The sequence below is a fragment of the Primulina huaijiensis genome, chromosome 5, assembly GCF_012295235.1.
Source record: "Primulina huaijiensis isolate GDHJ02 chromosome 5, ASM1229523v2, whole genome shotgun sequence".
NCBI classification, from domain to species: Eukaryota; Viridiplantae; Streptophyta; class Magnoliopsida; order Lamiales; family Gesneriaceae; genus Primulina; species Primulina huaijiensis.
This window is the reverse complement of record NC_133310.1, coordinates 23,558,678-23,585,719: the sequence shown is the minus strand read 5'-3', so window position 1 is coordinate 23,585,719 and position 27,042 is coordinate 23,558,678. Positions and strand designations below refer to the sequence as shown.

The window sequence follows — 27,042 nt, the reverse complement described above, 5'->3', positions numbered from 1 at the left end:
GACTGTGGCTTGAATTAAGAATTTTGAGGTAAAAGAAAATTCTTGCTCGAGTTGTAGCAGGTAGTGGGTGATGGAAAATATAAATAATAAAAGTGAAATTTCATGGAAGTTTCTATCCTTTGACAATTATTAAAAAATGATGGACAAGCTTTGGATGTGTGTGTATGAATTTGATTTTTTGAAAAGAACCGGAACGGTGCAATTCAACGTGTGTCTGATGAATTTGGTGTCGCCCATAACTACAATCCAGTGGCATGATGTGTTCGTTGGATGGTAACTCGAAGGTTCCTTTCCATCCATCATCAATAATTAATATATTAACTTTAAATTGATTTTTCTTCTAATTAAAATATATATGAATTTTATTTTTACTTTGATGGAGGCTCACTTATTTTATTTGATTGATCATCATAAAGTGTGCGATGTTTGTCAAGTAAAAAATATTTACCTAAATAATTATATTTCGGCTCACTTATTTTGTTTCGTTCTTTCAGGTAAAGTCGATGGATGCTAAAATTACTCAATTCTTCGAATCAGTCACCAATTTCTTCACCGGCGGTGACCACATCCCTTGGTCCTCTCCCGACGTTATTGACGTAAACAATCTTGATGATAGTGATCGTAAAACTTTTCCTTTACTTTGCCTCCTTTATTCTCATACGGGCGTGGAATCATGGATTTTTTTATTTATTTTTAAATGTTTTATGGGTACAAGATATATATTTGATTGGATAAATTTATTTGCATTTTTGTTTGCTTTGTCTCCTTATTTCTCTTACGTGTTTCCAGTTTCACGATTGTGGTTCTTAATGACATTAATGGTAATTTTTAATATATTGTTTTTCTTGAGTAAAATGTTCTTAGCTACATCTCTTGTGTTATTCTAGTGACAAAATTTAAGGCTCGCAGCTTTTTGGTGGATCCCATTTAAAAACTATATAACATCATCGATCTTCATCTTAGTTTTAAAGAAATTAGAACATGGGTTGGGTAATCAATCATCCGGTACCTTGCTGCAATCTCTGAGATCTCCTTTCTGTTCTACTAGTCTTATTCGGTGAACGTTAACATGATTACTTTTTCTAACTCGGCGTTCTAATTTCTTTAAAACAGGGCTGTGAGAGAGAAGTTGTAGAGGCCACAAAAGAAGAGTCTGATGAACGAAAGAGTGAAAGCATCATGCGTTTATCATGGGCTCTAGTTCATGCCAGACAGCCCGAAGATGTGCAACGAGGGATAGCCATGCTTGAAGGTGAGAAAAAAATTCAGATACATGTAAATTCTTCCGCGACTGTTGGCATTCATGAAGCCGGTGCTTCTTGTCATATTTGGAACCTTTTTCTGTCAAACTGGCTCTAGTAAAATAGTAGTTGCAAATTTCGACTATAGATTGTTCCTCGTTAATGTGTTTCATTGTTTGTTAACTATAATTCAGCTGATCAGTGTTTTTTTACTTAAATGGCAAAGGTTGTTGGTCCCACGTGCGGTAATTTGAGATAATAAAACCCGAAAATAAAGAATAAACCGGACACCGAGATTTACGTGAAAAACCCCTAAAAATTATTAGAGTAAAAACCACGGGCAAGATGAAAAGAATTTCCACTATAATATTTTGTGGTGTACAACTCACTCACTGTGTTTCCAAAGAGAACACACACTCTCTTAATACAGGAGAACAAACACCTCACAAATATTATAGAATATTATAAGATGAGAGAAAACTCGAAGAAGGGATGATTTCAGAATGAAAGAGGGAGCTCTTTTTATAGAGCCTCTTGACCATGTGAAGACGCGTATAAAACGCGTCTTCTGTCTTCTCACGTAATTCCCGTGAAATTTCGTTGAAGATTCCTCCAACCACGTTTTCAATTTTATTTTCTCAAAAAGGCAGCATGTGGTCCCTCCTCATTAATTCTTTGTCGACATTTCTCCCACTTGGAGATTTGATTGAGAATCAAACACATCTCCACACATCCTTTCAATCTTGCCATTTCCTGCAGCTTACGTTTCTGCTAGACCACTTGAGAATCTACACCACTCAAACTTTTCAATGTTCACTGGCTTGATCAGAAAATCGGCTATGTTATCCTTTGTATGAATCTTCTGCATATCCACGCTTCCTTCTTCTACTACTTCCCGCACAAAGTGAAATTGTACTCCAATGTGTTTCGTCCTGGAATGAAAGGCTGGATTCCTTGCGATGTGCAAGGCACTCTGACTATCACAAAACAAAGAAACATTTTCTTGTTTGTGTCCGATCTCCTCCAATAACCTTTTAATCCATATTGCCTCCTTGCAAGCTTGAGTAGCTGCCATGTATTCTGCCTCCGTTGTAGATAACGCCACAACTGTTTGCAGTTTTGAAACTCAGCTTACTGCTCCCCCTGCAAGTGTAAACACATAACCAGTAGTAGATTTCCTCTTATCAGGATCACCTGCATAATCTGAATCAACATATCCCCTGAATGTAAAATCTGATCCTCCATAACTTAATGCAGCATTCGAGGTATCTTTAATATATCTAAGGATCCTCTTAACAGTGCTCCAATGCTCTCGTCTAGGATTCGCCATATACCGACTAACTGCTCCCACTACTTGAGCAATATCCGGTCTTGTACAGATCATAACGAACATCAAAATTCCCACTGCTGATGCATATGGTACTCGAGACATTTCTATCCTCTCTGCTTCACTGCTAGAACACATCTCTGAGGATAACTTGAAGTTAACAGGAAGAGGGGTCGAAATTGGCTTACTATCTTGCATGTTGAAGCGTTGCAAGACTTTCTTCAAATAATTTTTCTGGGAAAGCCAAATCTTTCTGTTACTTCTGTCTCGGTGAACTTGCATCCCTAGAATCTTGTTTGCTGGTCCCAAGTCCTTCATATCAAATTCCCTAGCCAAATGTGCCTTCAATCCTTGTACCTGATCTTTGTTGGGGCCTGCTACCAACATGTCGTCCACATACAACAGCAAAATAATATAATCATCACCAGACATCTTGAAATACGTACAAGGGTCTGCACTCAGTCTGTTGTATCCAAGGCTCATGATATAGGAATCAAATCTCTTATACCAACACCTCGGCGCCTGTTTGAGATCGTACAGAGATTTGTTCAACCTGCAAACCAAGTTCTCTTTGCCTTTTTCCGCAAAACCTTCTGGCTGGAGCATATAGATTTCTTCTTCAAGATCTCCATGAAGAAATGCCGTTTTCACAATCTAGCTGTTCTAGATGTAGGTCAAACACCGCACACAATGCCAGCACCACTCTGACTGTTGTAAGCCGAACCACAGGAGAAAATATCTCATTGAAGTCAATGCCTTCTTTCTGAGCATACCCTTTTACCACCAATCTAGCACGATACCGCTCCACTTGGTTATTGCCATCACGCTTGATCTTATAGACCCATCTGTTTCCAATGGCTTTCCTTCCTCGTGGTAGTGTAACAAGATCCCAAGTTTTATTTCTGTCTAATGCCTCCAACTCTTCTTGCATTGCTATCATCCACAAGGATACATCCGAGCTTTGAGTAGCCTCGTGGAAACTCGATGGCTCACCATCCTCTGATAATAGACAATATGCAATATTGCTTTCAGTGACATAATCTGAAAGCCAACCTGGTGGTCTTCTGTCTCGAGTTGACTGCCTCACATTGGAAACTTCAGACTCAACATGTTCTTGTTCTTCGTGCTCTGGTACTGCTTCACAAGAAACTTGACCTTCGTCCGTCTTATTTTCCACCTGAAATATAGTAGTTTCTGAATTCGGTGTGCCTTTGTCTCCCTTTACTTTATCTTCCTCGAAGATAACATCCCTGCTGATGACAAGCTTGTGAACAGTAGGATCCCACAAGCGAAACCCCTTTACTCCATCAGCATAACCCAAGAAGATACATTTTCTGGATTTCGAATCCAACTTCGATCTTTCTTGCTCATTGTACAGAACGTACACAGGACTTCCAAATGTATGCAAATGAGAATAATCTGTCGGCTTCCCAGTCCACATCTCCATCGGAGTCTTCAGATCAATCGCCACTGAAGGAGAACGATTGATAATATAACAAGCGGTTTTGACTGCTTCTGCCCAAAATGACTTTTCTAGACCTGCAGTCCTCAACATAGCTCTTGTTCTGTCCAACAAGGTTCTGTTCATCCGCTCCGCCACTCCATTCTGTTGAGGTGTGTAAGCCGTCGTGAACTGTCTTTTGATGCCCTCATGTTGACAATATGCATCAAACTCGTCACTGGTATATTCTCCTCCATTGTCAGTCCTCAGACACTTGATTTTCTTTTCTGAATCAAGTTCAACCCGCGCTTTGAAATCTTTGAAGATCTGGAAAACATCTGATTTCTTCTTGATTGGATACACCCAACATCTCCTAGAGAAATCATCAATGAACGAGACAAAGTATCTCGCTCCTCCTAGGGATACAACCGGTGCTTGCCAAACATCCGAATGAATCAGCTCCAATATGCTTTTGCTCCTGGCAGTAGAAGTGCCAAACTTTAATCTGTGTTGTTTACTGGTAACACAATGCTCACAAAAGGGTAGTGACACTTTTGTAAGTCCCGGCAACAGCTTCCGTTCTGAGAGAATTTTCAACCCCCGTTCTGACATATGCCCGAGCTTTCTATGCCATAACACTGTTAATTCTTCTCCTGAACCATTTGATGCAACAGCTAGTTCTGCCTCTTTGTGTGTTTCTCCCAAAAGTACATACAGATTTGCAGCAACCTTTTCCGCCTTCATAACCACAAGCGCGCCTTTCACAATTTTCATGATCCCGTTCTCGATACGAGTTTTGCACCCGATGTCATCCAATTGCCCCAAGGACAAAAGATTTTTCGTCAGTCCTTTCACATGTCGTACCTCCTGTATGGTGCAAATGGTGCCATCAAACATTTTAATTTTGATAGTACCGACCCCAGCGATTTCCAAGGCATGATCATTTCCCATGAATACAGATCCTCCTGAGACTGGTTCATAATGATCAAACCATTCTCTCCGAGACGTCATGTGCCACGTCGCTCCTGAATCCATAATCCATGTGTCACAAAATTTGTGCCTGCCTTCTGCAACAGTTGCTGCTTCGCTGAATAATATTTCACCACTGCCTGAAGTACTGGCCACATTTCCTTGAGAACTTTTTTCAATACTCGTACACTCTTTCTTGAAGTGCCCTTTACCGCCACATTTAAAGCAGTAAATATTTTTCTTCTTACTTCTCGACTTTGATCTACCTCGTCTTTGGCTCCCACTGGAGTCACGGTCCATAAATCTTCCTCTTATCATCGGTAAAGCCTCTGCCTGCTTCGATGTTACCAACCTATCTTCCTTATTCTTGCGCCGGCTTTCTTCTCCGAGAACCGCAGTTAAGACATCATCGAATCTTAGAAAGCCCATAAGAATATTGTTGGTTATGTTGATGATAAGTTGATCATATGAATCTGGTAGACTTTGAAGTAGAAGCTCCGCACGTTCATTTTCCCCTATTTTATGCCCCATGGAAGTGAGTTGGGCAAATAGAGTATTCAGTGTGTTGATATGGTCGGTCATCGATGAAGATTCCGCCATCCGAAGAGTATAAAGTCTTCTATTTAGGAAAATCATATTGTGTAGGGACTTGACCTCGTACATCTTTGTCAGAGTATCCCAGATAACTTTGGCTGTTTTTATCTCAGAGATACTTGACAGTACTTCGTCTGCTATAGCCAAGTACAGAATGGCAACAGCATTATCATTCATCTCATTCCACTTTCCATCATCCGTAATCTCCACCGGTCTATCTCCAATAGCCGCCAAGCAATTCTCCTTTCTTAAAACTGCTTGTATCTTTATTTTCCACAGCATAAAATTGCTTCCGTTGAACTTTGCTATCTCGTACCTTCCCGCCATTATGTCTACAACAATTTTAGTAGACTGGACAAAATAATCCCGCCTTAAATAAAAAATCTCAAAAAATCTTTTCTGATGTGGAAGATCAGTCTAGGCTGCAACCACATAGCATACTCAGAATTTTAAGAAATTTTAAACCAAGGCTCTGATACCACTTGTTGGTCCCACGTGCGGTAATTTGAGATAATAAAATCCGAAAATAAAGAATAAACCGGACACCGAGATTTACGTGGAAAACCCCTAAAAATTATTAGGGTAAAAACCACGGGCAAGATGAAAAGAATTTCCACTATAATATTTTGTGGTGTACAACTCACTCACTGTGTTTCCAAAGAGAACACACACTCTCTTAATACAGGAGAACAAACACCTCACAAATATTATAGAATATTATAAGATTAGAGAAAACTCGAAGAAGAGATGATTTCAGAATGAAATAGGGAGCTCTATTTATAGAGCTTCTTGATAAAACGCGTCTTCTGTCTTCTCACGTAATTCCCGTGAAATTTCGTTGAAGATTCCTCCAACCACGTTTTCAATTTTATTTTCTCAAAAAGACAGCATGTGGTCCCTCCTCATTAATTCTTTGTCGACAAAGGTAAGGCTCGATCTTTCTTTGTGCTCTGATCTGTATTCCGTATTTACATAATTGAGTGGAACGAACTATGACAGCATCACTCACCAACACCAATAGTCCACTTCAAAAGAGAGAGAAGCTATATCTACTAGCTGTTGGATATTACAGAAGTGGAGACTATTCAAGGAGCAGGCAACTTCTAGATCGATGCTTGGAGGTTGGTTATCAGTTTCAATTCCATATGATACTGTTACTTATTCTTGTCCGAGTCAACCTCAAAGTCTACCCTATCTCCATAGCACTACATGAACTCGACCCTCAAGTTAATTCGAGCTTGTAAGTGCATGACAAAAAGAATAAAAATTGAATATCACAACTTTCCTTTTTCATGATTCGCAGATCGCACCTGATTGGAGGCAAGCACTATCTCTAAAGAAGACCGTTGAAGATCGAATTACCAAAGGTAGTGTCTCTACTCGATCTTTGGATACGCTTTCTGAATTCAAGTTAGAATATGAGCTCATTCTCTCGAACATGAGTTGCAGATGGTGTTATTGGAATAGGCATCACCGCAACTGCAGTTGGACTTTTAGCAGGAGGGTTAGCCGCTGCACTTGCTCGAAAGAACTGACCTTCTCGACCGGGTGCTCGTTTTGTACGCTATGATCGAGGCGATTCTCCTCGCGTACAAGGCTTTCAAGAATAAAGGCTTTTTCTTTGCAGCGTTGAAACATAGATTTTCCAGTGCCGAGAACATTTTCCGTATCCTTGCTTTGGTTTGTTGTGGTAGGGTTGTTAAAGATTCAATCAAAATAGTGACGTTTACTCGTTAATTTTCCGTATATATATTACTACCAAAATCATGTGCTTTTTGCAGAGTTTCCCATAAAATTCTCATCACGAACTATCTCAATATGGATTCAAGTTTCCTCTTAATTTCTTTTTACATGCAAATGTGAAATGGTTGGTATAAACAATGAAAATGAATAGAAGAATGCAATAGCGTAATTACTTAAGAGCATACGCGCATATGACTAAAGATGGTTCCAGCTTGGGTTCTTTTTAGCCACGATGTTTCGTCTGCAAATTGAATGAGAACCTGCACATCAATACCAAAGAATACACTACGGGACATGTTTTCCAATTCTTTTGGTTTTTTGATGAAATGTTTTTCTGTTTTTCAGTCGACTAAATATGTACGTATGAGAGGATGTCATCTGTAGGAATAAATCCGAAGGAGCAAAACAAACAAGTCAAGAACTTGGACTTGATTGTATATAAAACAAAGAGTACAACATAAGGTAAAAATAATAGTAAGAAAATGCAAAGTCGGCATCGCTACTAACGAAGCAAGAGCTGAATGCAAGACATCTTCAAGATACTTCTCCGCATCAGCACACCGCCTCTTCTTGTCCTCAATAGCCAACGCCTTATCCTGCATAGAATTTCGAGCCTTGATGTCAGTCTTCCGAAGGAACAGCTGGAAAATGCAAATAATGAGTGAGAAGAGGTAAATACGGGAGGCAAATCTTGGTAGCTTCTGAGAGTGTCGAGCATCGGTTTTGTTTTCTTCTCTAGGTGTTTCCGGTGTTCGGTCATTTCAACCAATACTCCTTCACTTATCTCAGGGATGTAGCTCGCACGATTGAGCATCGCGAATATGATTTCTTATTCTTTACGTGAAATTTAATTTATGCACAAAAAGATCAACACAGGATCCATGTTTACCAAAAATATAGATCACAAAAGTTTATACATGATGGAAGACAAAGATGAAGCATAGCTATGATTCTCAACATCATAGTTAGAATACTGTTGCAAATATTGCCTTTCTTTGGAGTCCATAACAGCCACATTTGTGTTCCACTGTTCTATCTGAGCTTCACAGGGAGCTATCTCGTCTTCCAATTGTGAAAATGTTCTGTCAATAAAATGAAATCAATCAAAAGGAAAATAAGATGTCAGGCAGCTTCATCATTGAAGTTAGTGATAACCAATTTCAAAAGAAAGTCAGCAGAATGAGAAACATCAAATACTCATGGAATCACAGTTTCAAATAAGTTAGTCTTGCTATAGCCTTTCGCACGTAGTCGAGAAGTTCTTTGGACTCCAACTGCACTTTAGCCCTCTTTTCTTCTACTGCAGTTTTTCTCAAAGACAGGTCCGCCATCGCTACAAGAAAACTGAAGACATTTTTTTCCTGCTAAGCCTGCAGAACGTACTTTCAAAATTTAGCATAAAACATGAAGAGAAAAGAACACACCTACTTAGTTCGGTGTCTCTAATATTCAACAGATTTGCCAAATTGGCAAGAACTTGAGAGGATGAGATTTGATGGCAAACTCTCAGCCCCACGTGCTCCAATATCTCTCTTATCCTCACAGCTGTGGTCATAGGAAATAGTGCAAGCCTCATTAAAAAATTTAACACGTATGACCATAACTATAAAACAATATATCCCAGTTCATTGAAAACCCACAGATCTCTACTCTGGAAAGTTAACAACACAAAGAAAATCAACCTTCTTCCAATTGTTTTGGCACTTAAAAAATGCTTAATGTAAATGACACCCAATAGTTAGACCTACATTTACAATTTGCCACACACACACAAAATATGACTACTGGATGTAGGATACTCAGCTTCTTTTTGTCATAAGTCATTGGCAACAATGGTAGCGGCTTGACTTCTGAAAATCCGGCACATATTCTTTCCTTGCTCTCAATGAGGCAGAGAGCCCAAACAACATAATATTCGAAATGTAAATAAATGCAGAAATCAATAAATCCAAAGTCCAAATGGCACGAATCTTCAGAACTTAACTACAATTTTTGTTAACTAATTCTCATCCTTTCTGATCATCTTTACTTTATTTCCTCTAAATGGGGAGTTTTCTAAACTAAAGCAATCGACCAGAGGCCATTATCTTCTCAATAATAATTAATTGTATGCATAGAAATTTTGATAATTACAAAAATGGAACTTCTGCAAATGAATTTTTCAATTGAATAAACACAACCAGATCCCACGAAAACACAACCAGAAGAACAGTGATGTATGAAAATTTTGAACTTAATCTTCATTATTTTCAATGGATCTTTTGGTTTCAGAAATAATTTGCTGCTAGTGTTTTTTTTTTTTTAAGTAGAATTTTAAAAAAATGTTTTTATAAATAAAAGTTGTGATATATTTGAGCTTAGATAAATATTTAAAAATATGTTTTTAAATTTATAAAATTTAATGAAATAAATGATTTTTTAAATAAAAGCTCTCTTTTAATCCAAACACATATAAATATAAAAATTATAAAAATATATTATTTAAAAAACAATTTTTTTAGTCTAGCTTTTTTTAGCCCAATCGGGCTCACAAGAATTAAGAAGCGCGACAGGGATATTGGAAAGGACTTTATGTGCCCAAATATATTGGGCCATTAGGTAAAGCTACTGAGGCTAACAGAAATTGGGCCCATTTAATATTTATTTCCCGCTGTCGTAATTTCAATTCAAACTCCCAAAACTCTCTCTCTATCTCTCTAACATGGTTCCATCTTTTGTGTTCCCCAAATCCCTCTCCTCTCTGGAAGAGGATGACGCTTCCGATTGCGCCCCCCGACTCACTGTTCAAAATTCCTTTTCTATATCTTCCCTCCGTCCCTCGGAGCTTGAAGAATTTGTAAAAGGTATCTTCCGTCACACGCGCAGATTTTTGCAATTATCCATGATTTTTGAGCGTCTTTCACACTTTTTCAATACAGGGACTTGCTTTGATTTGTCGGACAAGGAACTATTTTGTGTGGAAGAGCAGGATATTTTCGACCGATTGTACGCTTTGGTGAAGGGATTTGCTGCTCTGAAGCCCGGTTGCAAGTTCAACTTAGTGGAGTCGTTGAGGTCTAATTTAAGTGTTTTGTTGCCAAATGTTGACTCTCTCTCTCGCTCACGCCGGTCCCTCTCACGGTATGATGGTGAGGGCGATGACTGTGCTGCTGATCAACTTGTGGTTGATAGGGTCGCATCTCATCGAAATGCGTTTAAGATTTACACATTTTTCCTTGTCCACATCCTGCTCATCGAGGAATCCACTTCTACTACTGTTACCAATGCTGCTAAAGTAACATGTTTTTTCCCATCACCTCTCAAGATTCAATCATATTTATATGAACAAACATTGATGATCTTGGTTTCTTTAGGTGGCAGCTAGCAGTAGGAAGAGACAACCTGTGAACTCATGGAATTGGGAGATCCAAAGGGGAAGAATAATGAACTTGATTGCTAACTCACTGGATATCAACCTCTCGTTGCTCTTTGGCTCACCTGACCCAGAGGAAAATTTCTTATCCTTCATTGTGAAGTAAGTTGAGTGCGATTTCTTTTTGGTTTTCAGATTTATTAATTATTAATGCTTTGACATCTGATATGACAATTTTTTTATTCGTAGAAATGCATTCTCGATGTTTGAGAATCCTGTTCTGTTAAAAGATTCGGACACTAAAGATGCTTTATGTCGTATAATTGGAACATGTGCTACAAAATACCACTATGTAGCTCAGTCGTGTGCTTCTTTATTGCACCTAATTCATAAATATGATTTTTCCGTTCCGCACTTGGCTGATGCTGTTGCTTGGGCTGAAAAGAAATATGCTGATGGAAGCATGGCTACATCTCTCATAAGTGATATTGGAAAGACAAATCCGAAAGACTATGTCAAAGACACTGTTGGGGCTGAAAATATTGGGCGGTTTTTGGTAGAACTTGCTGATCGATTGCCAAAGCTGATTTCAACTAATATCGGTTTGTTGGTCCCACACTTTGGAGGAGAATCTTACAAGATAAGGAATGCTCTTGCTGGAGTGTTGGGTAAACTTGTATCTAAGGCCTTTAACGATATAGAAGGTGAGGTGAGTTCAAAATCTATACGTCTTCGAACAAAGCAGGCCATGTTAGATATCTTATTGGAACGCTGCCGTGATGTCTCTGCTTACACTAGAAGTCGGGTTCTTCAGGTATGGTCTGAATTATGTGAGGATCATTCGATTTCAATTGGTTTGTGGAATGAGGTCTCAGCAGTTGCTGCAGGTAGGTTGGAAGATAAGAGTGCCATAGTCAGGAAGTCTGCTCTTAATTTACTTATAATGATGCTGCAGCACAACCCTTTTGGACCTCAACTTCGAATTTCTTCTTTTGAGGCAACCTTAGAACAGTATAAGAAGAAGCTAAATGAGCTAGTACCTCAATCTCCGCCCAAAACATCTGATGATTTTCCTTCAGATAATGACGTTTCTTGTGGAGACAGTGGAGTTGAAGATGGAGACATTGAGGTGGATTCAAAGGAGCACTATAGCATGACAAATAGCTCTGTACCTTGTGAAATTGATTGTACAGTTCAAACAAGTTTTGTACCAGATGTTGGGAATGTGGAGCAAACAAGGACGTTGATTGCTTCATTGGAGGCAGGCTTGAAATTTTCAATGTGCATATCTGCCACCATGCCTACCCTCATTCAGTTAATGGCTTCATCTTCATCAAGTGATGTGGAGACTACTATTCTACTGCTCATGAGATGTAGGCAATTTCAAATTGATGGTTCGGAATCCTGCCTCCGCAAAATGTTGCCTTTGGTAATGCCTTACACAATCATACTGTTATTTTAGGCAGATGGAGTTTTTCTTGCCAATTGTTATTCTTCCCCTTGATCTCATGTTTTTACCAACTTTTGACTATTGTCACACATTTTATTTTGATTTTCTAACCTCTTTATTATGTATGTGGCGAACAGGTATTTTCTCAAGACAAATCGATATATGAGGCTGTAGAGAATGCATTCACTACAATATATTTGAGAAAGAATCCTATGGAAACTGCCAAGAATCTTTTGAATCTTGCTATTGAATCAAATATTGGAGATCTTGCGGCCTTGGAATTCATCCTAGGAGCCCTGGTATCCAAAGGTGATATAACTGCGTGCATGGTGAGCTCCTTCTGGTGAACTTAGCAATATATTTTACACGAGTTTTCTCATCATAAGACTAAATCATGTGTGTTACTTGGCGGAGAAGGATTTTGGAATACTGATTTATACCTTTTCAACATATGTACGCACATGATGAGGCTTAAACCAAGAAACTAGTTCTTAGAAATCCAAGTGCTATTAGACTGTTAGCATTGGTTGACCAGAATATTGATTTATACCCGATCTTATTCATTTTACAAGGGGCAGCACTTTGGAAGAATGCTGATGGTCACGTGGAATTGACATTTGCATATCTTTTGTCTTCCTTCCCTTGATTACTTGCACAATGTCTGATTTACTGTCTGGGAAATATTTGGCTTTTCATTTGGTGTTAATCTTCAGTGTTAAGAAACAATATCAAATATTTTACAGTGGAAGATTGTTTGGTTTGGCGCCTGGATGCTATAATCATTGTATATGCTGCTAATGGATATCATTTCACTTGATTCATTCGCAATAAAGTTTGAGGACCAAAAATTTTATTATGTTAGGAACCTTAGTAGTAAAGCAAGTAATATTAGTTGGGTGATTTTCAAGAAGTTTAAGTGAATATCATCCTCATACTCTCGAAATCTGAAAGCATTCATTTTTTTTAAATGACCCTAAACATGGAAATTCAGCTGCTTTGTCAGAGATTTTTAAATTATAGAACAACTGTTTTGTTAATATTCTGAGAAGATGACTTTTATCTGCTGATTCTGTAGCCTTTCACGTAAGTGATGTTCAGTCAAAATTTCCACATTTTCATGTCCTGAAGTTGAAGGATTTTTGTTAATCCGATTGATTTCTATTCCAGTTATCAGCACTATGGGATTTCTTTTGTTTCAATTTCGGTGGAACAACAGCTGAGCAAAGTCGCGGTGCTTTATGTGTCCTGTGCATGGCAGCAAAATCTTCTGCTGCTGTTCTTAGCTCTCACATACAGGACATTGTTGATATCGGATTTGGTCGTTGGGCAAAGGTGGAACCCTTGCTTGCTAGGACCGCATGCCTAGCATTACAAAGGTTGTCTGACGAAGATAAGAAAAAGTTGCTGTCTGCTAATGGCAGTCGTGTATTTGGTATTTTAGAAGGTTTGATCACCGGGTTTTCACTTCCAGAAAATATATGGTATGCAGCTGCTGATAAAGCTATAGCTACTATATACACCATTCATCCAACTCCTGAAACAATGGCTGCTGATTTAGTGAAAAAATCTGTCAAGTCTGTATTTGATTTTTGTGAAGGTGAGTTGGACGATAGCAGTTCCAATGTCCTTACAGCAGTTCCTGTTTCACAGCTCAGTAGATCTCTATTCATTGTTAGTCATGTTGCCATGCACCAACTGGTCCGTATTGAATCTTGTGTGAGGAAGATTCAGAAAGAAAAATCCAAGAAAGAGAAGATAAATGCTGAGAATAGAGCTAATGCAAACACAACAGATGATGCTCCACAGGTGATGATGTTGATATTAGTGTTTTCTGATTTTGGATCTGTTGTTTAGCTCATAAATCAAACATTTATAGCTATTCGTTTGAAATTATCTCTTGCAGAACTTGGGCATCAATGCTGAGTTAGGTCTTGCAGCCTCTGACGATGCAATGCTTGATAGCCTTGCAGAAAAAGCTGAAAAAGAAATAATATCCTGTGGAAGTACCAAAAAGAACTTGATTGGCCTCTCTGCACCATTTGTGTCAGAATTGTGTAGAAACTTTAGTTTGATGCAAAAGGTGATTGTTATAGTATATTGGTCTTCAATGCAGCATAACAAACATTTAGGATATCTTCAAGGTTTAGAGTGTTGTCCGCTTAGTTTTATCTCGCACATCACGAAAGGCTTCTTGGAGTTTTTTTCCTCAAACTTACGCTGATGATTGTTTGACTGTGCTGTCATTGTAGCCCATCTTGCCATGATCGATATAATCTGCATGGTTGTGCTGTTTATAGCTAAAGGTTGTTAGAACATTACAAGTACAAATTTTCCTTTGTGTCTGCGAAACAAATTTGGGCAACACAATTAGCTGGGGTAGCCCCTGCTAGGATTAACTCATGATAGTTTGATTTATTACCACCTGTTTTTTCTGTCGAATTTGTTTTGGTGAACTGGCTTAATTTCTCTCGTTGTAGCATCCTGAAATGCAGACATCCGCAATGCTTGCTTTATGCCGATTAATGATAATTGATGCTGAATTCTGGTAAGGAAAGACCCTCTGCATGTCCATATGTGTACAAACCATATCTGCATGTTCAAATATCTGATTATCTTTCATCTTATTTTGTCCTGCTTCCCAGTGAGTCAAATCTTCAACTGCTTTTCACTGTTGTGGAGAATTCGCCTTCAGAAACTGTACGTTCAAATTGCACCATAGCTCTTGGAGATCTGGCTGTTCGTTTTCCCAATCTGTTGGAGCCATGGACAGAAAACATGTATGCTCGTCTCAGAGATCCATCAGTATCTGTTCGAAAGCACGGTGTATTGGTGCTTTCGCACCTTATATTAAATGATATGATGAAGGTTTAAGGAGTCTTACTGAACTCTACTTGTTATTTTTTTGTGTTCACTTGATGTTAGTATTGCGCTTGACTATCAAATGTCCAGGTTAAAGGTTATATAAATGAAATGGCTGTGAGATTAGAAGATGAAGATGAAAGGATCTGTAATCTAGCCAAACTTTTCTTCAATGAACTTTCGAAGAAAGGTAAAATCACTACCCAAAATTTTAAAATTTAAAATCAGTGTCCATAATTTATATATCTTGTATTCTCAGTAAGGATTGTTCTGTCGTAGGAAGCAATCCTGTATATAATTTACTTCCAGATATCCTTGGAAAACTATCCTACCAGAACCTGAAAGAAAAGTCTTTCTGCAACATAATGCAGTTTTTAATTGGTTCGATCAAGAAGGTATTACACATTTGGTTACTCATTCGGGATAAAAAATTTCTTTGAGGTGTAAGTTTACTGAGCCAGTTGAAGTTCTCCAGGACAAACAAATGGAAGCTCTAGTTGAAAAGTTATGTAATAGGTTTGTTGGAGTGGCAGGTAAAGTCAGCAATTTTGGTATAATTTTTTCCTTTCATAAATCTAATCAATATGCCGTGACAAACAAGAAAAGCATTTTTGATTGTTCCTTGCAGTAAACTTTGAACTCAGTGGTAAACCTTTACCTATGATCCTATATCCTTTGTTTTGACCAAAATATTCAACACTTTTTGAATAAATTCAAATCAGTCTTGTCCACTGCAATATTGATGAGAGTGCGTTTTTGAGAAATCTATAATATGATATGTCCAAGACATGTTGACTAAAGATCTTTTTCACAAATCTGTTAGTGAGGGCCTGTGTATTGTACTCTGATTGCATATATTACTTCTCACGTAGCTGAAAGTCCAAGATTCATTTTGTATTAAGACAGAAAATCAGTTCTGCAAGAGCTTAGTGTATTTTCAAAATATGTCAAATTAATAGTAGAATATATTGGCTTATACATTTCACTAGATTACACTTAATATTGTTCTTTTAATCTTAAATTACAGATGTCAGACAATGGGAATATATTTCATATTGCCTCTCTCAGCTAGCCTTTACAGAGAAGAGCATAAGGAAGCTGATGGAGTCATATAAGGCCTATGAACATGCATTATCTGAGGACACCGTAATGGAAAATTTTAAGAACATAATTAGTAAGGTATTAATTGAAGATTGTTTAGTTAATGGGTTAGGTTGCTTTTTCTTGTCCTATTTGACATATTTAAAACGTCAACACTTTCTGCTTAATTTCCATACGCCCTCAGGGGAAGAAGTTTGCTAAGCCAGAACTAAAATCAAGCATTGAAGAATTTGAAGAAAAGATCAATAAGTTCCACACTGAAAAGAAAGAGCAAGAACTTACTGCAAAGAACGCACAAGCGCATCAACTAAAGACAAATAGCTCAATATATTTTGATGAGATTAAGAAAGATGCAGAAGAAAGTGACAGATCTGAAATAACTGAAGGTAGGTTCCACTAATTCAATGAATTTGATTCTCTTTTTTCTTGAAGGGCTACTGGTTGGTGTCATGGTTATTCTGATTTTCATACGTGCTTATGAGTTTTTCTATCAAAATGGCTCTTACATTTCATGCTTGATGTGTTTTAAATTCAATTATCTGTGTTTCAATCATTTAACAAGCAAAAAAAGGAAATTTATGAAGCTGTTAAATGTATAAGCTATCTAGGCCAAATTTGTGGCATTTGGTAGGCTTTAATTTAATTATGCACGGTAAATTAGACTTCGTAATAGTGAGAAAAAGTATCAGAAGAAAATGAGTTGTCCTTGAACAATTTTGATATTGGCAGATGTTGGTTGGATGTTCATGTGTGATTTACTAACCAATGCTTAAACTTGTGGTGTTGGCTCTATTTTTTTGGCTTTGTATTTTGTTTTCCGTAATGTTCCTCTGCTTTGTGATTTAACTTGTATTGAAGCTGTCTGGGTCGAGATGAACATAAAGTGTTATTGGAAGAAATTCTTGGTTGATTCAATATAATCTTTTCTTAATCTTCTCTTTGTAATGAAACAGATGGTGAAGCAAGTGACCATGCTATTCGAGAGACAAGAAGTACGCTCTTAAAATCAAAAACCACCAAGCCAAGAACACATTCACATGCATGTAGTGAGGTGGCAAACTTACAAATTGATGATGATGAAGTTCAGTCGCCTCTTATTCATAGAAGAGGTAATGCATGCTGCTTCAAACTCGGAAACAACAATGAATGCTTCTTGGGTTCTGGTGGTGCTCATTTATCGTCGATGGTTGCAGGTGAGTCCAAATCCAGGGTGAAGAAAAGCAACTCCAAGTCTCAAAATGTTGATTCTTACAGCTCAACTAGAAGAAATAAGAAGTCAACAAGGAAGTCAGTCTCTCTTTCCCTCTTCTTCTCGCCTTAGTGTTCAATTATGCCACACTGACACATTCATTTAGTAGTAGTTTTGGCATCTCAGCTTCATATTAACTTAATTTTGTGTGCTCACATTTACGAGCTTTTCATTGTTTTTTATTTTGTGACTGCTAATTTGGCATCTCTGCACGATTCCATCTTTCTCAAATTTTGAGTCTTTTGGGTAAGATATCAAAAGTTTTTGGTGTCAAAGATGGTTAATGCCAACTAACCACGAATTTTTTTTTTTTTTAAGATCTCAAAGAAATGTAACCCAGCTCAATCACAATATTGAGGTCCTTAACCTTGCGATGGAAGCAGACCTTGTATCATATTCAATAGTTGTTTTCAGTTAGTCTTTGTTAAAAAATTTGTATTTTTTGCTACACTTAATTTCATGTCCCGTCTTAAATCTCAAAATGCGTTCTTGCAAAAAAATTGCAGGTGAGGATAGGACCAGCAAGGGACCAGATTTATATATCTATGTGTATCTGGTTATTTTTTGTGGTTTAGTGACATTCATCCCCAATATTGTACCAAAATTTGTTCACGAACGTGGGTATCTGTTTTTTCTAAGTTCGAACCTTCCCTTTTGTGATTTTTTTGTAAATTACTCGAAAATATGTATAAACTAATACATACATCATCTCGATGTAGGAGTAATGTTTTATAAAGCAAGATTCAGCGTCCAATGTGGTATAAAATACAATGATCTACCCCTTAGTTTGCATTAATTGTGCTCGATTGATAAGATGCAAGAAATTTAATTTCAACTTAATATTATAATATATTGATCTTTTATTTAATAAAATAATGTATTAAAACTTTCCTTCTGATTTTTAAACAATTTAAAAAGCTTTCCATAAGAATTTGTTTTTTGGCTTGGTTCATTTTTTTTTCAAAATTCTTGACGAAAATGAATTTGTTTTGGATGAAATTGAAGATGAGTCAGATGAAAAAGGTTAGATTAAATCAAAGTTTCAAAATGAGTTAAATAATATTCAACTCTTTTTTGTATCTGATATAAAATAAAATTATAATTATATTATTTTTTTTATCGAGTTTTTGGTATAATCAAAATTATATTAAAAGCTCAACCATATAAGTTTTTATGGTTGAGCTTTTAAATTAAATTGAGCATTTCCTACTTATTTTATCTAAGCTGTTTGGTATATTTTATATGTTATTACTTAGTAACGATTAATAAGAGCTGCCAAATATATTATAATTATCAGATTATCATTTTATATGTATTGCAAACGGTGCGAGGTTTGATTGAAAAAGAATACCTTGTAGGGTGATCTCATAATTATTACAAAGTATGCTGGGCTTTAGTCTTTAGAGCCAATCCAAGCCCAAATAAGCCCAAGATATCAATAATGGATCTGCTTTAAACTACTGTTTCCCACCATAGCCCTACTAAAACCCCGTGGAGGCGCAAGAGCTAACTGCCACCGGTCACCAACAGCGGCCGCCTTACGCCGCCACATACCGCCAGATTGCAGAAAGCATTGTCCGAGAAAAGATTTTCTTCCATATTATATATTTGTATATCTGGAGAAGACTTAACGAGCTCAAAAAACATGGCGTATCAAGGGAGTAACTTGAAATCAACCTCCATAAATGGAGTGAAAATGTACTCAGTCACCGCCAACAACCGCTCAGTGGCCACGTGGCTTCCTCCCAAGAAGCTTAGAGCACTTCGTAAGAACCCAGGTGAAGATTTAACAATTCTAGTTTTCATTGTCGAAGCTTTATCGCTGCTATAGCGCTCGGGTATTCCTTATCTTTTTGCCAGTTTTCTAGTCTATTACTGAACAAAATCGAATCTTCAATCGAGTTACTTAATTTTAAGAGAAATTGTTATTTGGGTGCTGTTCAGTGAGGTAAGAAATAGTTTGTTTTAATTGTATAAATGCCCTTGGACAAGCTTGAGGATTCGAACTTTATTTTATTCTTGATGAAATTTGAGTATCAAGCTACTTTAAACTTGATTTTTCATTGTTCCGGGGAGTGAATTTGGTCTTCTGGAAGCGAAAATTACATTTGGAATAGTTTTAAATTGCATCAATCTTTATCATTGTATGTTTTGTATAGTGATTGTTAGCATTAACTAGTTTCTACTTGAGTCTCCAGATTATCTGCAGAGGGTAGATTTGATTCAGGACTTGAAGTTTGAAACTGCAACGGCTAGAATTAAGGTGACCCCTGATGGCGAGTATTTGATAGCCTCAGGTGAATTGTTGATTTGATTGACCCGTCATCTTGATCTTCCGATGTATTTTATGATAGAAGGATACTGACTATTTTTTAGTAATTTTCAGGCATTTACCCACCACAAGTCAAAGTATATGAGTTGAGGGAGTTGTCACTGAAGTTTGAAAGGCATTTGGTTTCTGAAATCATTGATTTTGAGGTCATAATGAAGATTTTTTATTGATTGTTTTTTCAGAAGATTATATATTATTAATCTGCGGCTGAAGTAGAGAACTAGAAGTAGGAGATAGATGTGCTCGACTATATACCTTCAGCAAGATATCTGCATGCATTTGCTTGCTTAAATGAAAAATAAAAATGAGGATGCACATGGACCATGCTTTTTTTCCATGTATATACTATTTGCAGTAATTCTGTATAGTTTGGGTGGGTTCAGGATGTGTAATTATGAATATATCTCAAACTTCTTGTTTAATTGTCAACAGCTAGCTTTCATCATCATGAACTCTACCGGTTCCCATGAAAGCATGACCAATTTGACTCCCAATCCTTTGAACTGTGCTATGTTCTAATTGTAACCCAACTGTCACGTGGAACTGATTGAATTTGTAATTTCTTGATCTCTTCCAGGTGTTGGATGATGACTATTCAAAGCTTGCATTTCTTTGCGCTGATCGTTCTGTTTGTCTCCATGCAAAATATGGAAGTCACTACAATCTGCGAATCCCAAGGTCTCTCCTTCTCTCACTTTGTTTTCAGTTAATGCATGCTTTGTGTATGTGACCATGGGACTGAGACTATGCAGCACAGATACTTCTAATTTTTTTCTGAAGTGTCGGACACGGATATGACACGGACATGGATACGGCATTCCGATACGCGTGTCGGATACGACAAAATTCGTGTCGTTGACTTTTTGTAAGTTTGACCAATCAGATACGTCTTTGACATGGCTAGGATATGCCATGGACACGGGGATTCTTCTTGAATCACTCATCTGAAGTTGTACATTGTATATATTTACATAAATATAAATATATATCTCTACTATATATATATATATTGATAATTGTCGTATTCTAGCAGTCTCGTGTGTTATATTTTCAAAATTTGTCGTATAGCCTTATCGTATTCAATATGGTACTCATACCCGTATCCATACAACATAGGACTTAGGCCTTGTCTGAAGATGTGGGAAATATAACCTATAATTACTGTTGAATTTGCATTACTATTCTAATCATGGATTCGTGGTGGCAAACTGAACATTTAATTTGTCAGAAATTTATAATATTTACAATGAGATAATAATATTAGGACATAGAAACACTTACATTATTATTCTTAAATTTGCCATCCGTCTGATTTCTAGTCGTATCATAGCTTTGCTTCCGATATACACTGAAAATGGTTAGACTGCACTAATTGTTAACTAGGCAGTCGGCAGTCCTTGTTTTGGATAATAAACATTTTTTAGCTAGATTCTCAGAGTTATTTTTCTTCCTCCAATTTTTGTTTTTTAAAAATCATTTATCAGTTTCACCATGGCTTATGCATTTATTCTTAACAGGATGGGCAGAGATATGACATATGATTGCTGGTCTTGTGATCTTATCTGTGCTGCTTCTTCTCCAGATCTTTACAGGATAAACTTGGAACAGGTTTGTCTTATCTCCAGATCTTTACAGGATAAACTTGGAACAGGTTTGTCTTGCGGCAATTTATGCTTCCATTTTCTTGAAAATGCTGTAACATCTGTTTTCATCACCTTCTTCCCATTGTCTTTGAAAGCTAGAATGATGAATAAGGTGTATCTAATTTTTCCCTCAAGTATTATTTTTATGTGTTTCAGGGTTTAGGTATTGGATTTATTTAAAATTATCGGTCTTTCCTTTTATGTATCATTGGCTTAGTGTTAATTTGGTTTTTCCCCCATATTTTTTTTATTTGTTACATTTGATTGTTCTTAGGAGACATTTCTCTACCCCAGTTCTTCATTTCATATGTGGTTTCCTTCTTACTGAATACTTATTAATAATATTCGACTCAGCAATCAAGAAAGAAGGTATCCCTTTCTCATTAAGAAAAATTTGTTAGTTCAAAATGTTAATTTGGTGCTCTCTATTGATATCAGTGATTTGATTACTTGTCATATTTTGTTATTCCCTTTTTTTGATTCAAAAACATGAAAGTTAGCTGTTTATTTATTCTTTGCTTCTGTTTAACTCTTCCAAGTTAGTGATTCTTTTCACAGGGGCGTTTTCTTTCCTCGCTCAATAGCCAATCTCCAGCTTTGAACGTAGTTTCTCGAAGGTTTGTGAAACTTGATTTTCCTTCTAGCACTGTACTGCACCTTTTTCAGTTGTATCGTAGCTGGATTGTCTGTAACACAAATTGTTCAATTGTTAACGCAGCAAAGTGCATGGATTAGTTGCTGGTGGGGGTGAAGATGGAGCTGTGGAATGTTTTGATATGAGAACGAGGTCTTCAGTAGGCAGGATAGATGTTGTTGCCTCCTCTGGCGACATAGATGGGGTAACTAATTCTTTTCTTTTCATTTCAATTTAAGCCGATGCTTTCTATAGATCTTAAACTTATTTAAATCTCTTTCCCCTGAAAATTATTTTGTACATACCAATATCTTGTATTTTGGTGTGAATGTTTTCGAGTGAAATTGAAATAACCTCAATTTTTCCACTTATTAGCTAATTGTTTGGATCTAGTTAATTTGTTACTCATGTCTGTTTCCTTCTACATTGTCTCAATAATTTCAAGATAATAATACTCCGTTCCAAATGAAAAATGTTGTAAAGCTGCCTAAACTATCAGAACTACTTCTGTTCCCTTTATTAATATGATGTTGTTGATTGTCTGATACATGTAGGAGGTTACTTCGATTGAATTTGATGGAGATGGAGGCCACCTCATGGCTGTAGGAAGCAGCAATGGGAAGGTTGTGAAAGTGCCTTGTTAACCTTGATTGCAATTATGTTGTATTGGTCTCTTTCATTTTCCTTTGCTTTATCGTGTCTTCTGCATTGAGTTTGGTACACGTATGTCTCCAAAATTTTGTAGTTCTGAATATAGAGTATTAATGGAAAAAGACCACAGAGATCACATAAGAACTCCAATATAATATTTCTACTTATTAACTAAGTATTGATGAGTTTTGTGTTGGACATTTTACTATATTTATCATGTGACTCACTAGCTTGTTCTCAGTCAATGTTTAGCTATAAGTCAAATACCAGGCATACCTTGACTTTCAGCTTCTATTATTTATGGTCCAAATCATCTCACATGACAGCTTGAACTATACCTGCCACTGGTGGGATGTTGTAGTATGTTTGAAAATTTTAGATAAAGTCTTCCCCTGTCAGCTTGAACTATACCTGCCAATGGATTTTCCATGAGTAGAATAAAGAGTCTTTTTCCAACGAATTGATACCATGTTAGTTATTTGTGATACAAAGGTAATGTAGATATGACAGCTACATATTGCAAAAAAATCTGCTGCTCAAAGCTAACACTCAGAACGAAGTAATTGTTGTTTTTCTTCTTTTTGAATGTTTTGTGTGCTGAATTTCTTTCTGTTGCATCTTTTAGTGCTAATTTCATTACCTCGATTATATAAATTACATATTAAGCCCGCTATAAATCGCAGATTCTTGTTTATGATTTGCGCTCATCTAATCCCGTTCGAGTCAAGGACCATATGTGAGTTCCCGTTATTTGCTTTCAAATGAATTTAATTACTTGAATTTCTTTTTTCAATCAGTATATTCAATTTGCTTTGCAGGTACGGAAGCCCAATACTCAACATCAGATGGCACAAAACTCTAAACTCTGAGCAAGCTAAATTAATAACTACCGACAAGCACATAGTCAGGATTTGGGACCCTGAGACTGTAAGACCCTCTACCACATTTTGGGATTAATAATTGACAGATGACTGTATCTTGCTCTTTGTATTAGGATGACTCATAGTTGTCAAGGGCGCAAGGCGCACCGAGGTCTTTTTCCATCGAATCATCATAGTCCTCAGAACTTTCTGACTTGTATTCATTCTTCCCAGTCTTCATAATTTTCTTGATCAACATCAATTTCAATTTCTTCTTCTTTGTCCAATAGATGTGAAATCGGTCCTTTTTTGGTTGTTTTAGATGTAGATGCTTTCAACTCATTCTTTTGTTCAGCGATCTTTTCTTCTGATTCCAGCGTTGGTTTGCTAGGGTTTGGGTTTTTTGTTTTAAACAAGTAATTAAAAAAAATTCACTAAGGAAGCGCGCCTGAGTGAACTTACAAGGCAGTCCAGAGCTCGTCTTAGCGAATTGCAACACCTGGGATGACCCAAGGCGTAGGGTCATTGCCTTAAGGCGAGAGGCGCTCGCCTTTGACAACTATGGGATGACTACATGCAAATAAGATTAACCACTAAGCATTATAGAGTTAGGGGATTTAGAATTTTGTGTTTTTAATGTATGGGAGCTTGAATTGTCATGTTACAAAACCTTATCAAGTCTAGCTATTAAGAGACTTATTGTTAGATTAGACAGTAAATATATTTCCTGACACTACATTTACGTCAAGAAGGATAGCAACCAATTGTAAACAGTAAAGATTTATCAGAAAATGGTCTTTCATGTCGCAGATTCTCATTAAAAACCACAAACAGTTGGATTTGTTGTTTTTACGCAGCAAATATTTTCAGAAAAAGGACTGCTATAAGGATGAAACTCTGGATCTAAGAATCTCTGTTGCCCAATAAGTTACCATTGTTTTTTACCCTGCCTGTCCCAGAGAACGAATTAAGGCCTAGCCACTCTCTGAATGACAACCAATGAACAACCATGACTTCAAAAATGTTGAAAATGTGAAGCTCTTGGATGCAACCAAACAACGGGATTTTCAAATATGCCCCTAGTCCCTCTTTTATAAATTTTATTGTTGCATTATCCCCTACTCATAATCTTATCCTAATAATTACTTAGTTCATTGTGTCAAGTTGTTCGGTTTGTTAGATATTGAGTTGTGTGTGTTTTTCAGGGAGAAGGTATGACCAGCATTGAACCAACTGCTGGAAAAATTAATGATACTTGTGTCTTCAGCCAAAGTGGATTGATTTTGTTGGCTCTGGATAGCAGCCAAATACCATCTTACTTCATACCAGCCCTTGGACCTGCACCAAAGTGGTGTTCTTATCTAGAGAACTTAACAGTATGTTCATTAAGCTGCTTTGACGATTATCTTGTACTTATGAGAGCTCTATTTGGTGCCAACAAATCTAATCATGCCTTATAGGAAGAGCTCGAGGAGGATGGACAAACAACTATTTATGATGATTTCAAATTTTTGACGAAAGAAGACCTGGCAAAGTTGAATTTGACTAATTTGATTGGAACCAATCTTCTAAGAGCCTATATGCATGGTTTCTTTATCAATTACAAGCTGTATAAAAAGGTAATATTTGCATCTTCAAATGGGCCAGTTTTTTTTATTGGGTCTTGATTATATTCATAAAATGAACTGTGTGTAATTTTCATGGATTGGTGTGTTAATTATGCTGTTATATTTCTGGACAAATATTTTGTAAGGTCTTTATGATTTGAAGGATTATTATTGAAGATTCTTGTTTAGATCTAATACATGGCCACGATAACTGTGAATGCAGGCAGAAAGTTTGGCAGATCCTTTTGCTTATGATACATATCTGGAGAGGAAAAAACAGGAGAAATTGGAAGCTGAACGTGCCACTCGAATCACGGTAAGCTGTTTGAGATTCAGTTTGTGACTTTTGAGAAACCATTCTGCATTTTACATTATATTTTAAACCTATTGTTTTGTTTATATTTTCTTGCAGATCAAGAGGAAGCTTCCAAAAGTTAATCGAACTTTGGCTTCCCGTCTACTTGAAGAAGATGAAAATCATGATGATCAGAAGGGCACTGATAGTACTGATACTCTGAATGTACCGGATAAGAAGACATCAAAGAAAAAGAAGGGTCTCACCAGTGAGGTTCTCAAAGATGAGAGATTTGCTCCAATGTTTCAAAATAAGGTAATTTAAGCGGGGAACCATTAATAGGAGCTAACAATTAAGTTCTTGGTTTGCAACTAGTGTTATAATGACCCATGATGTCAAGTTTTTGTTTTATTGATATTTGTGTAAAATGCCCGAGCATCAAGAATTGCTGGAAAATATTCATCTCAAATTTTGTTTCTTAAGTGTCTGATTTCACTATTTTATTCTTAAATGTTTTGCAGGACTTTGAGGTTGATGAGTTCTCACAAGAATATTTGGCTCTCCACCCTATGGCAGCACCTACAAAGAAACCATCCTTATTTGACGAGCACTTTGAAACTGTTACAGAAGAAGATGACCAGAGTATCAGTGGTTCTGATGCGCCATCAGGTAGCGAATCAGAAGAAGATGCGAAAACAAATAAAAATACCAAATCTACAAAGAAATCTCGAGTTCCAAGGTTCCCCATACTTTTTTTTCTGGACGGTCGTTATCATATTTTAAGAAAATTAGCAAGAATATTAATCTAGCCAGCAGATTGATCATGCCTTCTATTTTGTCTACCCTTCCAGATTTTATGAAGTGAAGGATAACCGGCACGCAGAAGCATTCAGGAATCGTGAGTCTCTCGGACAGGAGGAGTTTCTTCCCTTGGGAGAAAGGTTAGCTCTTAGGAAACAACGGGAAGATGTTTCGAAGAGTGTAAAACATGGACAAGGAGGGTCCCGGGAAATCTCTTTCAATCCCAGAAGCTCGAAAAAGTACATGGAGAGCGATGAGGATGATGAGGGGCGACCTGGAAAGAGGAGGGGTGTACAATCGCTGAAACTACCTGGTCTTGGCGGTCGTGGCGGCGGCAGCAGAGGTGGTTTTCAAGGTCGTGGTGGCGGCAGAAGAGGTGGTTTTCGAGGAAGGAACAGAGGAAGAGGTCGGGGGTAAAAGTCTACCGTTGTTTCTCAGGCGATGCGATACTTTTTGCAGGGTTTGTACCGTATGAACTTTCAACAATTTAGTGGCATAAATGCTACTACTATATTCTTGTTTTTAGTGTGATTTTAAATTTACCAGTTTTGCTTTTCAATTTTTGAAGTTTTTTTCGCTAGACTTTAATGTGATTCATTTCATAATATTTTGTCATTGCATATGCCAAAAAAATTCAATTGAAGTAAAATAAGTATAGCGTATTTTTCATAAAAATGGAAAAAACACTTATTTCAAAAAAAAAAAGAAAGAAGGAAAAACCATGTAAATTCACTTGGTGTAATTTTCGTGGTTATCTTTAAATAAATTGGATTAAACTAATTATTCTTCAAAAATTTGAACATTTTTTTATTTAATATTTCCTTTTGTTTTGGAAGGGTGATGCTATATTAATTACTGGACCATGTTGGTCTTTGGTATTTGGACTTACTTTT

At 36.9% G+C, this 27,042-nt stretch overlaps 4 protein-coding genes across 11 annotated transcripts; 3 read left to right on the top strand and 1 right to left on the bottom strand.

Moving 5' to 3' along the window:
- The first annotated feature begins 451 nt into the window (after positions 1–451).
- Positions 452–7,376, top strand: LOC140977378 (mitochondrial fission 1 protein A). Of its 4 annotated transcripts, none has more exons than XM_073442121.1 (5): positions 452–596; positions 1,114–1,252; positions 6,572–6,693; positions 6,876–6,939; positions 7,022–7,376. In XM_073442121.1, the coding sequence occupies exons 1-5, from the start codon at positions 504–506 to the stop codon at positions 7,105–7,107; spliced, it is 504 nt and encodes a 167-aa protein (XP_073298222.1). In that variant the 5' UTR covers positions 452–503; the 3' UTR covers positions 7,108–7,376. The 4 variants fall into 4 exon arrangements, with proteins under 4 accessions (XP_073298222.1, XP_073298224.1, XP_073298221.1 ...); XM_073442123.1 differs by having other exon boundaries at positions 490–621; XM_073442120.1 differs by lacking the exon at positions 452–596 and adding an exon at positions 733–821.
- A 234-nt stretch (positions 7,377–7,610) lies between these two features.
- Positions 7,611–9,125, bottom strand: LOC140977379 (AUGMIN subunit 1-like). 4 transcript variants are annotated; one of them, XM_073442124.1, is made up of 3 exons: positions 8,740–9,125; positions 8,525–8,659; positions 7,611–8,397 (listed from the first exon to the last, which is right to left on the bottom strand). In XM_073442124.1, exons 1-3 carry the CDS (start codon positions 8,889–8,891, stop codon positions 8,217–8,219), a joined length of 468 nt encoding a protein of 155 aa, XP_073298225.1. In that variant the 5' UTR covers positions 8,892–9,125; the 3' UTR covers positions 7,611–8,216. The 4 variants fall into 4 exon arrangements, with proteins under 4 accessions (XP_073298225.1, XP_073298227.1, XP_073298228.1 ...); XM_073442126.1 differs by having other exon boundaries at positions 7,611–7,911; positions 7,995–8,397; positions 8,513–9,113; XM_073442127.1 differs by having other exon boundaries at positions 7,611–7,911; positions 7,995–8,659; positions 8,744–9,113.
- An 875-nt stretch (positions 9,126–10,000) lies between these two features.
- LOC140977377 (condensin-1 complex subunit CAP-D2) lies at positions 10,001–18,066 on the top strand. Of its 2 annotated transcripts, XM_073442118.1 has the most exons (17): positions 10,001–10,158; positions 10,234–10,589; positions 10,669–10,829; positions 10,917–12,096; positions 12,255–12,446; positions 13,285–13,923; positions 14,021–14,197; positions 14,595–14,662; positions 14,760–14,982; positions 15,067–15,166; positions 15,256–15,371; positions 15,452–15,509; positions 16,004–16,155; positions 16,262–16,463; positions 17,031–17,186; positions 17,271–17,364; positions 17,833–18,066. In XM_073442118.1, exons 1-17 carry the CDS (start codon positions 10,017–10,019, stop codon positions 17,834–17,836), a joined length of 4,020 nt encoding a protein of 1,339 aa, XP_073298219.1. In that variant the 5' UTR covers positions 10,001–10,016; the 3' UTR covers positions 17,837–18,066. The 2 variants fall into 2 exon arrangements, with proteins under 2 accessions (XP_073298219.1, XP_073298218.1); XM_073442117.1 differs by lacking the exon at positions 17,833–18,066 and having other exon boundaries at positions 17,271–17,806.
- Positions 18,067–18,796: 730 nt separating this feature from the next.
- Positions 18,797–26,708, top strand: LOC140977376 (uncharacterized). Its single transcript, XM_073442116.1, has 16 exons — positions 18,797–19,104; positions 19,525–19,623; positions 19,713–19,804; positions 20,236–20,336; positions 21,176–21,266; positions 21,860–21,918; positions 22,020–22,140; positions 22,490–22,558; positions 23,270–23,322; positions 23,405–23,513; positions 24,652–24,822; positions 24,907–25,065; positions 25,277–25,369; positions 25,466–25,663; positions 25,870–26,087; positions 26,200–26,708. The coding sequence occupies exons 1-16, from the start codon at positions 18,972–18,974 to the stop codon at positions 26,564–26,566; spliced, it is 2,133 nt and encodes a 710-aa protein (XP_073298217.1). The 5' UTR covers positions 18,797–18,971; the 3' UTR covers positions 26,567–26,708.
- The last annotated feature ends 334 nt before the right edge of the window (positions 26,709–27,042 follow it).